Below are 15147 nucleotides of genomic sequence, written 5' to 3'. Positions count from 1 at the left end.
AAGGTTGAAAAACAACTCTTAAACCATACCAAGGGGGACTGTACCACGGGATTCCAATACCGCATTCGGGTAACCTTTGCCACTTTTGACAGCGCCCAGGCGCAACAGGAGCTAGCCACTTTGGCGGGCACCGTCTTGGCCTGGGGACCCTCGGCCTTAGCCCGAGCTTGTGCGGGCCACCCTCCGAGGCTCGGGGACTGGCGGGCGAGAGTGGGGCAGGGTCTGCCCGCCCGGGTCGCGCATCGATTGCTCCCAGTGGGTGAACTTGGCCTTGGAGAAGTGGCTCCTAGTGCAGATGTCTGGGGGGACCCGGACGGGGGTGGGGGTGCCGGGCCAGGCCTGGCCGGGCCGGGGAGGGGATCCACCAGCAGCCCCACGGCTCCTCCTCCCCGGGGCCTCCTCCACCTCCTCCACCTCCTCCTCCAACTCCAAGTCCTCCCCAAGTTCGCGAGTGGCCGGGAGGCGGCCGGAGGGTGGGGTCTGGCGCGCGGGGCGGGCGCTGCCTGCCTGGCCGGCCGCGGCTGGCCCGGGATCAGGGAGCCGATGTGGAATTTCCTGCCCGGCCCGGCGCCCCTCCTGCCGCCCCCCGCCCGGCCAAGCACTCCCGTTTCCGGCCGCTCTCCTTGCGGCCGCACCCGCGCCCGCCCCGCGCCAGCCCCGCGCCGCATGGAGGGCGCAGGGCCCCGGGGGGCCGGGCCGGCGGGGCGCCGAGGAGCCGGGGCCCCGGGGCGGCTGCTGCTGCCGCTGCCGCTGCTGCTGCTCTGGTTGCTGGCCGGCCCCACGGCGCCCCAGGAGCTGAACCCGCGCGGCCGCAACGTGTGCCGCGCGCCCGGGTAGGATCCCGGCCTAGCTGGGAGCGGGGGGCTTCGGGGGCGCCTGCCTGGTGGGGCCGTGGGGTGCGGGATCCTGGGCCAATGGAGCTCCCTAACCCCGAAGTTCGATGCGTCGGCCCCCGGCCGCTGCTGTGCGCCCTAGGCGGAGCCGTGCGCCCCAGGACGCACGATGGCACCGTGGGCACGGTGGGCACGGCGCATCCGAGGATCCCCTGCGATCGGAGCCAGTGGGGGGCAGATCGGATCATCCAGGGGGTGACACCCGCCCCCCGAGACCGCGTTCTTGGAAAAGGGGACCCACCAGTCGGAGAGGGGCTGACTGTCGGGGCAGGCCAGCCGGGTGGCACGTTCCAAGGCCCCCTGCATGTATGTGGCTCGCGCCAGGAGGGTTTAGGGGCGACGGAGAGGCGCCCCCCAAAAAGTGGGAGCGGCTCTTGCTTGGGGGGGGGACCCGATCTCCATCTTCGAAGGAGGGTGGGGATGGTGCGCGCCCGCCCACCTCGGACCGAGCGAGGTTCTGGCGGACAGCGCGATCGGAAGGATGCGGCTCTCAGGTGGGGGGGTCCCTGGGTGTGCCAAGCTGCAATGGTCGGCCGGGGTGGGACAGTTGGGGATGGGGAGCCCCTAGATCCGTGCAAGAAAGTCGGGGGGCTCCGGACCCTCCGCCGAGCGCGCAGAGGAGACGCTGGGCGTGGACTTTGAGGCCTGGCAGGCCGGTCCAGAAGCCGCAGCCAGGTCAAGGGCATGGCCACAGGGCCAGGCGTGCGGTGGGTGGTGGGACTCGGGGTGCTCCGTGCGAGCGGGGGTGGGGTTGGAGAGGCAGCCCCGGGCTGGGGGTGGGTGGGTGGGTAGGTGGAGGGGCCCTGGGTTGGTCCTGTCGGGGCGCTCGCGGAGAGGCAGGATCCCGGGAGGCCGCTTTGGGGTGCTCGGCGGTGGCAGCAGACAAGGGGCTGCGGAGGGGGCCGCTGCGCGCGCGGGGTTTCCAGGATCGGCTCCCGGGGCGCGCAGACCCCTCCCCGCCGTGAGCCCCGCCTCCGGGGCTGGGGCCGCCCTGGCTCGCCATCTGCTTCGCATCGCGCCCGCCGCCGCCTCCCGGGCCTCCCCGGCCCCAGGAATGCAGTGGCGGCGGCGGGCGGGGCCGCGCCTGCAAGAAGGGGGGAAGGCTCGCTCGCTCTCTGCCCGCCGCCGGAGGCCTCCTCAGCACCCCCTTTCCACGATGGCTGGGCAGCGGAATTGGGGACTCGGTTGGCACGGACCCCCTTCCCCGAGACAGCTCTATTCGCTAGCCCAGAACTAGCGGGACCCCGGTGCACCCTCTGTCTGCTCCTTTGTAAGTCCCTTGGCCTCTCTGGGCCCACCGCAGGGTTGGTGCCAGCACCCACCAGTTCATCAAGTCTTAGGGTGATGACTGAGACCAGGTAGGAGTTTGGTAGTGGGCATTCTGGGCACCCAGAGCTCAGCCATCTCTTTCTGTTGCGGAGACCCCCCGTTCCACTGAAGAGGATGGGCCATATTCACGGGCGCAGAGCCATCCAATATGTGTATTGGGGAGACTTACAGTTCCTCACAGGGTAGCCAGCAGTGCTGGAACCCCAGTCCGAGCTCTTTCTCAGAAAGTGATATGGGGTGATCTACTGATGAAGCAGGAGACCAAGGATAATCTCTGCCTGGGGAGAAGAAGTAGGGCTCCATGGTGTGTGGGCTGTGGCCCCAGGAGCAGGAGGAGCCCCCTGGAAGGGATGGCAGAGAGGCCAGAGTGTTTTGTCCACTCTTCCTAGACTCCTGCCACAAAGAGGAGTGGTAGGTTCTGGGCAGGCCAAGCTGTCAGCAGAGGAATGTCTGGCAGGAGAATGGAAGGCAAGGACCAGTTAGGAGACTTCAGGAAGGGTGGCAGTCACAAGCCCGTCCACCGTCAATTTGTTTCTTTTTGGGGGATCCACACTCAGAAGTGCTCAGAGGTTTCACCCGGTTTCTTGAGTGGAGATCATTCCTGGGGTGAAAGCATGCAGTCTAACCCATTGAGCCATCTCTACAGCCCTACCCTCAATTTCGGGGGGCTTGGGGAATCATTTTGCTCCCTGGGATCTTTCCAAATTTGAGAATTGGCCCCTGCCCAGAAGAATCTTCCTCTGTCTCATTTTCCAGAGTTCTTTCTAGCCCCACTTGCCTGCTAGATCCTCCTTGAAGAGAAGGTAGCTGTCCTTCAGCCACCCTCTGGGCTTTACCCTACCTGAGTGGGAGTGGGGATAGTGTCCAGCATGCTGAGGAACCAGGTGGACCTAAAGACTTCCTGGAGCCTGTCCAGTATTGCAGGGAAGCAAACCTTGGTTGAGCTCATCTTTTTTTGTCACACATCTTGACAGAAATCACCTCTCTCTATTCCTTGGTCTGTTTCTGGTGATGCTTGGCACTGCTCCTGGCTTGGCACTTCTAGTGGTACTTGGAGGACCACGAGGTGCCAGGGATTGAGCCCTGGCCTCCTGTATGCAAAGATTATGTTAAACCCACCGAACTATCCATCTTGCTTTCTCTCTCTTTTATTTTTTAAATTATTTTTTAAGCTTTTTTTTTGTTTTGTTTTTTGTTTTTTTGGGCCACACCCGTTTGATGCTCAGGGGTTACTCCTGGCTAAGCGCTCAGAAATTGCACCTGGCTTGGGGGGACCATATGGGACGCCGGGGGATCGAACTGCAGTCCGTTCCATGGCTAGCGCTTACAAGGCAGACACCTTACCTCTAGTGCCACCTCACCGGCCCTTTTAAATTATTTTTTGTTTGTTTGGAGACCACACTCAGGAGTGCTCATGGCTTACTTCTGGCTCTGTGCTTAAGGAGCACTCTGGGTGGGACTTGGGATCATGTGGGATGCTGGAGATTGAACTTGGGTCAGCTGTGTGCAAGGCAAACACCCTGCCTGCTGTGCCATCACTCTGACCTTATGTTCTCTATTATTTCCTTTTCACATTTTACCTTTCTAGAAAAAAAAAAAAGATCAATTTTTTTTCTGGTAAAAAGGACCATAGCTGGTGCTCAGGGCTACTCCTGACTCTGCTCTGGGCACCACACACAGTGCTGAAGATTGAACCAGGGTCAGCTGCATGTAAGACAAGCACCTTATCCCCTGTCCTCTCTCCCCAGGCCTATCTATATCTAAGGAGCTTGAAACACAGAGAGTTAGTGGCAGAGCCAGGCTTGGTGTAGCTCTAACACCAGACTCACCCACAGAGTGCGTGGCCCAGTTGTCTCAGGGGAAGGTAGTTGGTGGTTCCAGGCCTTATGGTGTGGCTCTTAATCTGGGGAATCATTGGAGGTGCATCTCTTTGCATTATGATGTGGGGGCAGTTCAGCCTTTCCCTTTTCAGCCTGGATAGACTGAGACCCCACTAGACTCTATGTCCATTTTTTTTGGGGGGGAGGGCCCTCCGGTGGAGACCAGAAGGCCTGCTGGACAAATTCTAAAAGAACTGTAACACTTCCATGTCCATTTCTTTTTTTTTTGTTTTGTTTTTTTTTTTTGGTCTTTGGGCCACACCTGGCAATGCTCAGGGGTTACTCCTGGCTGTCTGCTGAGAAATAGCTCCTGGCAGGTACGGGGGACCATATGAGGCACCAGGATTCGAACCAACCACCTTAGTCCTGGATCGGCTGCTTGCAAGGCAAACGCCGTTGTGCTAGCTGTTGTGCTATCTCTTCGGCCCGTGTGAGATCTTTGTTTTGTTTTGTTTTGTTTTTGGGCCACACCCGGCGTTCCTCAGGGGTTACTCCTGGCTGTCTGCTCAGAAATAGCTCCTGGCAGGCACGGGGGACCATATGGGACATAGGGATTCAAATCAACCACCTTTGGTCCTGGATCGGCTGCTTGCAAGGCAAACGCCGTTGTGCTATCTCTCCGGGCCCTCCATGTCCATTTCTAATCCAGATCCTATTGAAGAAGCGCATTCAATCTCTTAAATGTAAAGGACTGAAGGGGCCCAAGAAAGCACAGTGTGGGGCTGTAGAGATCGCATAGTGGTAGGGTGTTTGCCTTGCATGTGACCAACCCAGGAGGGACCCAGTTCAATTCCTGGCACCCATATGGTCCCCCAGCCTGCCAGGGGTGATTTCTGAGTGTGGAGCCAGGAGAAACCCCTAAGCAACTCTGGGTGTGGCCCAACAGCCAATCAATAAATGGATAAATAACGTTAAAAAAAATAAAAAGAGGGGCTGGAGAGGTGGCGCTAGAGGTAAGGTGTCTGCCTTGCAAGCGCTAGCCAAGGAAGGACCACGGTTCGATCCCCAGGCGTCCCATATGGTCCCCCAGAGCCAGGGGTTATTTATGAGCACTTAGCCAGGAGTAACCCCTGAACATCAAACGGTGTGGCCCAAAAAACCAAAAATAAGTAAATAAAAAGAAAGCACAGTGGGAAAGGCATTTGCCTTGCACAAGCTGATCATAGTTCCATTCTAAGTACCACACACGATACCCTGAGACCAGCAGGAGTGATCCCTGAGATCAGAGCCAGGAGTAAGCCACAAGTACTGCTAGGTGTGGACCAAAAATCAAGGGGGAAAAAAGTGAATGTCTTCTATGTTTCCTTAGAGTTTGGGCACACAAGAGCTCAATTGGGGCTTGAACCTGCAGCCTGGGTACCTCTTCCTTTGCCTTCCAGATGTATGAGCTCCCTGTATTCATGTGGGCCCAGCCTAGCATAGGCCTCATGGGCTCTGCACTTGTCAAGACCTCTGATCCATTATGTCCACATCCCTATCAACCTAAGGTCGCAGAGACTGCACCATCCCTGAACGAGTTCTTTATCATTCCTGATGTAGCATGATGGACCTTGTAATGCCAAATCAAATGAAACAAGTTTGGGTGGGGGTGGGAGGCCCCATCTCTGGCACTGCAAAATAAATAATTCTTTTGAAGTATAAATAGATTCTCAAATTTCTCCTTCTTGCCCCAAGTCTTGCCCTGGTGCTCCAGAGTCTTTTAGTTATCAGTTTCTCCCATTGATGCAAGCAATGGGGGGGGGGGCTTTGCTCCAGAAAACCCCTCCAGGAGTGGGCAGTTAACTGTGTCCACACCAACCTGCCCACCTTGGTGTTTGGCCTCAGGTAATCATGGAGGTATGTCCTGGAGCTACCTGTCTTGGCTCTGACCAGGTCTAACCACACCCCAGATTGTGGCTTTTGATTGGGTCTGGCAGGCACAGGCCTCTTGCCCCAACCCCTTCAGAGCTGCCCTCCCTGGCGGGACACAGGCTTTCTCTTTTGAGGTCCAGTGGATGAGAGAGAAGAGGACAGTTAAGTTGCTGGTGATGGCTCTGAAAGGGAAGTTGTTGATGGCTCTCGGCTGCCTCCCAGTGTTTGCAGTTGGAACTTTTATCTTCTTGGGGTGTGGGTGGGAGCAGTTGGGTGATGTCCCATCACAGTGCTTAGTGCTCACAGCCACAGTGCTCAGAAGACCATGCGGTGTCAGGGATCTAGCCCGGGTCTCTCACATAGGATCCAAGCAATCCTAGAGGCCTGTCTCATATTTGGGATTGTCCTGAACTTAAGGACCTAGGTCACCGCCTCCTGAGGGTAGTAGAACTACTGCAGAGGTAGATTTCTGAGAAACCTTCAGAACCCCAGGCGTGGTGCAGATTAGAAGGAGCTTCAGGGAGCCGGAGAAGTAGCACAGTGGTAGGGCATTTGCCTTGCACGCGGCTGACCCAGGATGGATGCGGGTTCGATTCCCGGGCATCCCATATGGTCCCCTCCGCCCCGAGCCCAGGAGTAACCCCTGAGAGAGTCGCTGGGTGTGGCCCAAAAATAAAATAAAATAAAATAAAATAAAATGAAATAATGAAAAAAGAAGGAGCTTCAGGCTTAGGCACTTTCTCTTCGTCTCCACCTGCAGCTCCCAAGAGCCCACTTGCTGCGCCGGCTGGAGGCAGCAGGGGGAGGAATGTGCAGTTGGTGAGTAGGGCCTGGTGATGGGCAGAGGGCTCCTTGAGCGCAGGAGGGGAGTGGGTGGGAGCTGGACACAGGGCGATCGATGGGGGGGCGGGTGGCCCTCTGTGTCTGCAGCCGTGTGCGAAGGGAACTCGACGTGCTCGGAAAACGAGGTGTGCGTGCGCCCTGGCGAGTGTCGCTGCCGCCACGGCTACTTCGGTGCCAACTGCGACACGAGTGAGTTCGGGTCTTGGGTTGGGTGGACGGTGGTGGCGGCTAGGAATGGGTTGGGTGAATCCTGGGCAGGGAGGTGGACGGAGCCTGCAACTTGGGGTGGAGAAGTGGCTCCAGTTTGGGGAGCCGTAGGGGGGAACTGGCCTCTCCAACTCCACCCCACTTCTCCCGCCCGCCCCCCGCAGAGTGCCCGCGCCAGTTCTGGGGTCCCGACTGCAAGGAACTGTGCGTGTGCCACCCGCACGGCCAGTGCGAGGACGTGACGGGCCAGTGCACCTGCCACGCGCGGCGCTGGGGCGCGCGCTGCGAACACGCGTGCCAGTGCCAGCACGGCGCGTGCCACCCGCGGAGCGGCGCGTGCCGCTGCGAGCCGGGCTGGTGGGGCGCGCAGTGCGCCAGCGCGTGCTACTGCAGCGCCACGTCGCGCTGCGACCCGCAGACGGGCGCCTGCCTGTGCCACGCGGGCTGGTGGGGCCGGAGCTGCAACAACCAGTGCGCCTGCAACGCGTCGCCGTGCGAGCAGCAGAGCGGCCGCTGCCAGTGCCGGGAGCGCACTTTCGGGGCGCGCTGCGAGCGCTACTGCCAGTGCTTCCGAGGCCGCTGCCACCCGGTGGACGGCACGTGCGCCTGCGAGCCGGGCTACCGCGGCAAATTCTGTCGGGAGCCGTGCCCGGCCGGCTTCTATGGCCTGGGCTGCCGGCGGCGGTAAGGACCGGGCCGGGCGGAGGGATGGCATGGGGAGTGCCGGGGCGCAAGGGCAAGGGAGGATCGCCCAGGCGGGCTTGGCTTGGCTTGCAAGGGGCGGCTGCTAGCTTCCCACCCCTTCTTCTTCCCCCTGTCAGGTGCGGCCAGTGCAAGGGCCAGCAACCCTGCACCGTGGCTGAGGGCCGCTGCCTGACTTGCGAGCCCGGTTGGAATGGCACCAAGTGCGACCAGCCGTGCGCCGCGGGGTTCTACGGGGAGGGCTGCGGCCACCGCTGCCCGCCCTGCCGCGACGGCCACGCTTGCAACCATGTCACCGGCAAATGCACGCGCTGCAACGCGGGCTGGATCGGCGACCGGTGAGCAGTGTCAGCTTGCGTTGACACCCCTTCTCCCTTTCCACCAACGTTTGGACTCCCTGCTTTTCCTCCAGCGCCCTTCTTTCCCCTAGTCTCCAAGGTCATTTCCTCCCCAGCCAATGTCCCTTTTCTTTTCCTTTTTGTTTGTTTTTGGGTCACACCCCGGCAGTGCTCAGGGGTTCCTCCTGGCTCTATGCTCAGAAATTGCCCCCCCCCCCGGCAGGCTCGGGGTACCATATGGGATGCCATGCTATCTCTCCGGCCCCTGCCATTAGTGATTTCTTTCTTTTCTTCTTTCTTTCTTTCTTTCTTTCTTTCTTTCTTTCTTTCTTTCTTTCTTCTTTCTTTCTTTCTTCTTCTTTCTTTCTTTCTTTCTTTCTTTCTTTTTTTCTTTCTTTCTTTCTTTCTTTCTTTCTTTCTTTCTGTCGTTCTGTCTTTCTTTCTTTCTGGCTCGATTTCTCTCTTTATCTTTCTCTCTCTTTCATTCTTTATTTCCTTTTTGTTTTTTGGGTTACACCCGGCAGCGCTCAGGGGTTACTCCTGGCTCTACGCTCAGAAATCGCTCCTGGCAGGCTCAAGGGGACCACACCATAAGGGATGCTGAGATTCGAACGACCGTCCTTCTGCAAGCAGGGCAAACGCCCTACCTTCATGCTATCTCCAGGCCCCTCGATAACCCTTTTCTTTTCCCCTTCCCCGAGGTGCGAGACCAAGTGCAGCAACGGTACTTATGGCGAGGACTGCGCGTTCGTGTGCGTGGATTGTGGCAGCGGCCACTGCGACTTCCAGTCCGGGCGTTGCCTGTGCAGCCCCGGCGTCCACGGGACCCAGTGAGTGCCCAGGGGAGGGATGGAGAGAGGATCTGTTGGGGATGGGGGACTTGCCTGACACAGGGTTCCAGCCGGACGCCCCCAAGGTCTTCTGTGCTGGCCAATGAGACTGGAACTCAGGCCTGGCCCTTTTGCTGGCCCTCGCTGTCCCCGCGCTCCTTCTCCAGCTGTAACCTGACGTGCCCGCCCGGGCTCCACGGTGTGGACTGTGCCCAGACCTGCAGCTGCCATGAAGACTCATGCGACCCGGTCACCGGTGCCTGTCGCCTGGGTGAGGAAAATGCACTTGGCACTTGGTATTTGGGCAGGGTAGGGATGGGCCACCCGCCCTGATCGCCCCCGTACCCCCTTTTACAGAGACCAACCAGCGCAAGGGCGTGATGGGCGCGGGCGCGCTGCTGGCCCTGCTCCTCGGTCTTCTGCTCTCGCTGCTCGGCTGCTGCTGCGCCTGCCGGGGCAAGGACCCCGCACGCCGGTGAGGCCCCCCGAGTTCCCCTCGCGGCTTCCCCCCAGGCTTCGACCCGCCTGCTTGTTTGGGCTGCTGTTTGAATCCCGCTCCCCGCGCAGACCAGACCGTGGTGTGCAGACCGCGCCCCTTCATTCACGACCCACCACCACCGCTACCCCGCAGGGACCTCGCGCTTGGGAGGAAGAAAGCACCCCACAGACTGTGCGGACGCTTCAGCCGCATCAGCATGAAGCTGCCCCGGATCCCTCTCCGCAGGCAGAAGCTGCCTAAGGTTGTAGGTAAGGTTTTCTGCGCAGTCTGCGACTCACTGCGGGGAGCACTTTACCTCCGTGCCCTAGGCTGCTGAGAAATATAGTGAAGGGGTGCCCATTCACGTAGGTGATTGTGGGGAGAAAAAATGGAGGGTGTTAGTGCTGGCTCTTTAGGGGAGGAAGGTGGGAGTCGCAGGCTGGTGGGGGATCCTATCTGTGAGTGTGATTGGGGGAAGGTATGTTACCCCCTGGGCTACACTCTGTCTTTTTTTGTTTGTTTGTTTGTTTGTTTTTGGGCCACACCCGGCGGTGCTCAGGGGTTACTCCTGGCTGTCTGCTCAGAAATAGCTCCTGGCAGGCACGGGGCACCATATGGGACACTGGGATTCAAACCAACCACCTTAGGTCCTGGATCGGCTGCTTGCAAGGCAAACGCCGTTGTGCTATCTCTCCGGGCCCCACTCTAAGTCTTAATGGTGTGCTGTTGGGTGCATGTGGCCCTCGAAGACCTGCCTGTCCCTTTCCTCTGTGGTCCCCCAAAAGTAGGCTTATTGGTCTCTCAGCTGCACCACTGCCCAGGGCTAGGTAGGCAGATATGCCCCTTCATTTAATGTTTGCATTGACACCCTTCTAGGAGGTAAAGATAGAAGCCCATGAGACAACCTCTTGGTCTCTAGTAGAGTGAAATCTATGATGAACACAGGTGTGGGAACTGGACCCTGTTGCATTAAGCCCTTAGGATGGACTTGGATGGGGATGGAGGCCTTTCTCTGCCATCCCAGGCCACGGGGCTCCGCAACCCCCATTCAGCTGGCGGTTCCCAGGTTTAGGTGAATGGCGGAATCAGACTCATCCAAAGACAGGCATCAGGAAGTATCAGTTTTATTCATACCTTATCCACCACATGTGTGGCCTATATCATAACCAATTAAGCATTTAGCCATTCTTGTTTTTTTTGTTTTGTTTTGTTTTTGGGTCACACCTGTTTGAAGCTCAGGGGTTACTCCTGGCTATGTGCTCAGAAATCGCCCCTGGCTTCAGGGGACCATATGGGACGCTGGGGAGATCGAACCGCGGTCCTTCCTTGGCTAGCACTTGCAAGACAGACACCTTACCTCTAGCGCCACCTCGCCGGCCCCGCATTTAGCCATTCTTAGCTAGCCCTGCATCTTAACTTCTTTTAGCCATCTTCCCTTTGACCTCCATGCTGGCCAAAGACCAAACGACCCTAATCCCCTGGGTCAAAGGCCTTATCTTTCCTTTCCAAGACCACTCCCAGGAAAAGGCGGGGTCTTGCAGGTAAAGATATATGCAATATCCACTTCCCAAGAGCCCTCCCAGGAATGGGTGGGTCTCAGGTAGATACACCTAAATCCAGGGTGGAGTTACGGGACCCCACATCCCATTTGTAAAATGGGGACAGGCTAGCCGGTCTCTGGGATCTCACCTTTCTGGGGTCTGCATCCCTAGAGCCCAGTCCTGGAGGTACAATCTACTAAGGTAGGGAGCCACTGCCTTTGGGGGCTCAAAAATGCTCCAAGACTCCCTATGTAGGTCCAAGGAGGTGGAGTCAGAAGCATGGCTTGGAGGCCTTTACCAACCACTGTTAAGCCAGTAGTGGATTTTCTCAACATTTTGTTTTTGGAGGGTACACTGCTGAGGATCGAACCTAGGGCCTCACATAAGCAGGTCATGTTCTACCACTGACCCACACCCTACTTGTTGTGTGTGTGGTTTTTGGGTCACACACGGCAGTGCTCAGGGGTTACTCCTGGCTTCATGCTCAGAAATTGCTCCTGGCAGGCATGGGGAACTATATGGGATGCCGGGATTCGAACCGATGACCTTCTGCATGAAAGGCAAACGCCTTACCTCCATGCTATCTCTCCGCCCCCCCCCTTGTTTTTCTAACATGTAAAAAGTTTTTTTCGCCCATACCCAGCTGCTTGGGGGATTGAATGTGGGGCTCCTGCATGCAGAGTATTTGGTCTTGTTCACTGAGCTCTCCTCCCCGAAGTGGCCTTCCTCACACCTAACCATTTTCAGAACCTGACTGCAGATTAGCTGATTTCTCTCAGGTGTTCCCTCCGCTCTCTTTCCTGGCTCACCTCTACTCATTCTCTGGCCCTGTGCCACTTCGATGTTGCATTGCTGGCCTTGCAACAATCCTAGGGTAATGCTGGTTTTGGGCAATGTCGTTTGTGACAGGGGAACTAGTGAGGGACGTAGAGATCTAGCTAGAAGCTGGGGTACTACAGAGCTTTTGCCAGCTGTGCCTCTTTCCATCCGCAGTGGCCCATCATGACATGGATCACACGCTCAACTGCAGCTTCCTGGAGCCGCCCTCCGGCCTTGAGCAGCCCTCTCCGTCATGGTCATCCCGGGCCTCCTTCTCCTCTTTCGACACCACCGATGAAGGCCCTGTGTACTGCGTGCCTCACGAGGGTGAGGGCCCCTCTGCTTGGGCAACACCCAGCCCAGGGCAATGCTCCAGCCTGAAATGTCCCTGTGCCAGGAATCAGCTAGTGGGTATTGGCGATGGGCTTGGGGAGACAGGCGGTCTCCTGTCGCTCATCACAGTCCAGGTTACCCCTAGGGGAGACCAGATAGAGGTGTCTGGGCTTGGTTAGATGGTGGAGGGGACCAGAAGGGTGTCCTACAGGATCTGGTGACATCTCTTTACCTATTCTTTGCCTACAAGCACTAGGGAGGAGCCTGACTGGTTGGGATTCTAGCTTCCTCTCCCAACACTCGCTGGATAGCCTTGGGGGGCAATGATCAGGGGGGGCCCTTGCAGAGACACCCTGCTAACCTGGCTGAAAGTTTCAATTCTTGAAAAGCCTTTCAGACCCAGCATGGGTCTTAGTGGGTCCAGGGTCCTCCATAATGAGAGCAGTGATGATGGTATGGCTGAGGTGAGGGCTTGTAGTGCTTGAGCCTTCTCCCTGGCCCAAGAAGACTTCTTTCTCATCTTCTTTTTTTGGTTGAGAAGCCTTTGGAGGGTGTGTTTGACTCTGCTTGGGGATTATTCCTGGCAGGGCTGGGGACCATATGGAGTTCTGGGGATCCATCCCAGGTCCACTGTACAAGAAGCCTTATTTCTTTTTTTGGGGGGGGGGTGTCACACCCAGCAGTGCTCAGGGGTTACTCCTGACTGTTACTGTTACTGTTACTCAGAAGTCTCATCTGGCAGGCTTGGGAGGTGGGGGACTTTATAGATGCCAGAAACATAACTGGAGTCTGTCCGGGGTTGGCTGTCTGAAACGCCCTACCACTGTGCTATCACTCTAGCCCCTACTTTTTTTTTTCTTTTCATTGATTGAAATGGATTTTTTTTCGAGGGAAACACCCAGCGGTGCTCTGGGTTACTCCTGGCAGGCTCAGGGGACCATGTGGAATTCTGGGATTTGAACCAACCGGGATCTGTCCTGTGTTGGCCACGTGCAAGGCAAAGCTTCACCACTGTGCTATTGCTCCAGCCCCCAAAATGGATTTTTTTTGGAGGGGACACACCTCGCAGTGTTCAGGGGTTATTCCTGGCTCTGTGTTCATGGATCATTTTCGGCACTGTCCAAGGGACCATATGAAATGCTGGAAATCAAACCCGGGTCTGCCACATTCAAGGCAAACCCACGCCAGCCCCTTATTTATTTTGGTTTTTTTTTGGGTCACACCTGGCAGCACTCGGGGGTTACTCCTGGCTCTGCGCTCAGAAATCCCTGCAGGCTCGGGGACCATATGGGATGCCGGGATTTGAACCACATCCTCTGCATGCAAGGCATATGCCCTGCCTCCATGCTCTCTCCAGCCCTACCCACTTCTTTCTTAAAAGATAATCTCTCATAAGAATTGGGAAAGAGCGGCTGGAGCAATAGCACAGTGGGTAAGGCATTTGCCTCGCACCTTGACTAACCCAAGTTCAATCCCCATCATACCATCCCATATGGTCCCCCGAGCCTGCCAGGAGTGATTTCTGTGCTCAGAGCCAGGAGTAACCCCAAAGCACCATCAGGTGTGGCCCAAAACACCAGAAAAAAAAATATGCATAAAAGAGTTGGAGAGTTGGGACCGGAGAGATAGCATGGAGATAAGTCGATTGATTGCCTTGCATGCAGAAGGACGGTGGTTCGAGTCCTGGCATCCCATATTGGTCCCCTGAGCCTGCCAGGAGCCATTTATGAGTGGAGAGCCAGGAGGAACCCATGGGTGTGACCTAAAAACAAGCAAACAAACAAACAAACAAACAAAAAAAGAGTTAGAGTCAAGTCTGAACATTGTGCCAGCAGCTTCACCCACTCCTGTTCTGGTGGGGTGGCAGGGATGCAACAAATGCATCCGACCAAAACTGGGGTTCCAGCAGAAGGTCCCCCATACCGATGGGGAGAGAGGAGGGTGAGGAAGCTGGGCAGACAGACACCCCGTTTCTCTAGTCCAGTGGGTCACGATTCTGATTCTGCTCCTCCCTTGTCAGAGACGCCAGCCGAGAGCCAGGACCCCGAGGCCCCGACCACCCCAGCGGGGACCCCGGCCACCGCCACCAAGACGTCCACGCCGGGCCCCCTGGCCACCCCGGCGTCAGCAGCGGGGTCCCCCGCGGAGGAGGCCTCGCCCGTGCCCGCGTCGTCGGACAGCGAGCGCTCGGCCGAGTCCAGCGCCGACGGGCCCGGCGGGGCGCTCTACGCCCGGGTAGCCCGGCCGGCCCGGGCGCGGGGGCAGGCGCGGGGAGAGCCGGGGGCGGCCGTGCCGCTGTCCCCGTCCCCGGAGCGCCAGAAGCCGCCGCCCCCGGACCCCGCCACCAAGCCCAAGGTGTCCTGGATCCACGGCAAGCAGGGCGCCCCCTCTCCGGGCCCCAGCCCCGGCAAGCGCAGACGGACGCCCAGCGGCGGGGAGGAGCCCGGCCACGTCGTGCCGTCGCCGCCCCGGGCTCGGGTTCGAGGCCGCGGGCTGGGCTCGGCGGAGAACACGGAGGCGGGAGGCTCCCCGTACAGTGCTCCCGACGCCGCCTCCATGCTGGCCGCCGAGCTGCGCGACAAGACTCGCAGCCTGGGCGCGCGGGAAAAGCCGGCCCCGCCCCAGAAGGCCAAGCGCTCCGTGCCGACCCGCGCCGTGGCCTTGGCCGTCGCCGCCCCCGAGGCGCCCGCATCCGACGACATCCCGCGCAAGAAGAAGACCCCCATTCAGAAGCCGCCGCGCAAGAAGTGCCGGGAAGTCGGGGCGCCCACCCTGTAGGCGCCGTCGGCGCCCCGCCGCCATTTTTCTCGCTTCGCAGCGCCGCTTGCCTCCCTCCTCCAGTCCCCGCGCGCCCGGCGAGGCCCCGCCCACTCGGCGAACGGCGGCTCCTCATTGGCTCAGATCCTCAATGCGCGGGAAAAAAGGCTCGTTCCCATTGGCTGAGACCTGGAGGACCACTTTCTCTTCCCCATTGGCCGAATCGAGGGGCGGGGTCTGCCGCTACGCGACCTCGGATTGGTCGCGCTTGCACTCGCTGGCTGCAGCCTACGTTCTCTCATTGGCTGGAGGCCGGAAGCACTTCTGCCCCTACTGCCTCGCCTAA

The 15147-nt window shown here is 58.6% G+C and overlaps 1 protein-coding gene and 1 non-coding gene across 2 annotated transcripts; one reads left to right on the top strand and one right to left on the bottom strand.

Annotated features, from left to right (window-relative positions):
* The first annotated feature begins 666 nt into the window (after positions 1-666).
* On the top strand, positions 667-15147 carry SCARF2 (scavenger receptor class F member 2). Its single transcript, XM_049764580.1, has 12 exons — positions 667-833; positions 6714-6772; positions 6884-6985; positions 7168-7687; positions 7825-8043; positions 8745-8873; positions 9041-9144; positions 9231-9348; positions 9505-9620; positions 11886-12038; positions 14065-14818; positions 14886-15147. The coding sequence occupies exons 1-12, from the start codon at positions 667-669 to the stop codon at positions 15145-15147; spliced, it is 2703 nt and encodes a 900-aa protein (XP_049620537.1).
* On the bottom strand, positions 4246-4307 carry LOC125995514 (U7 small nuclear RNA). The gene has a single exon (XR_007491020.1). It is a non-coding gene; the product is annotated as a U7 small nuclear RNA (small nuclear RNA).

Source organism: Suncus etruscus, chromosome 17, assembly GCF_024139225.1.
Source record: "Suncus etruscus isolate mSunEtr1 chromosome 17, mSunEtr1.pri.cur, whole genome shotgun sequence".
NCBI classification, from domain to species: Eukaryota; Metazoa; Chordata; class Mammalia; order Eulipotyphla; family Soricidae; genus Suncus; species Suncus etruscus.
Note: the sequence above shows the minus strand (reverse complement) of the source record. Positions and strands in the feature narration are given on the sequence as shown.

Coding starts and splice junctions, on each gene's coding strand:
- SCARF2 (XM_049764580.1), top strand. CDS start 667: ATGGAGGGCGCAGGGCCCCGGGGGGCCGGGCCGGCGGGGCGCCGAGGA. Junction 9,145..9,230: donor CACCGGTGCCTGTCGCCTGG/GTGAGGAAAATG, acceptor CCCCTTTTACAG/AGACCAACCAGCGCAAGGGC. Junction 9,349..9,504: donor GGCAAGGACCCCGCACGCCG/GTGAGGCCCCCC, acceptor GCTACCCCGCAG/GGACCTCGCGCTTGGGAGGA.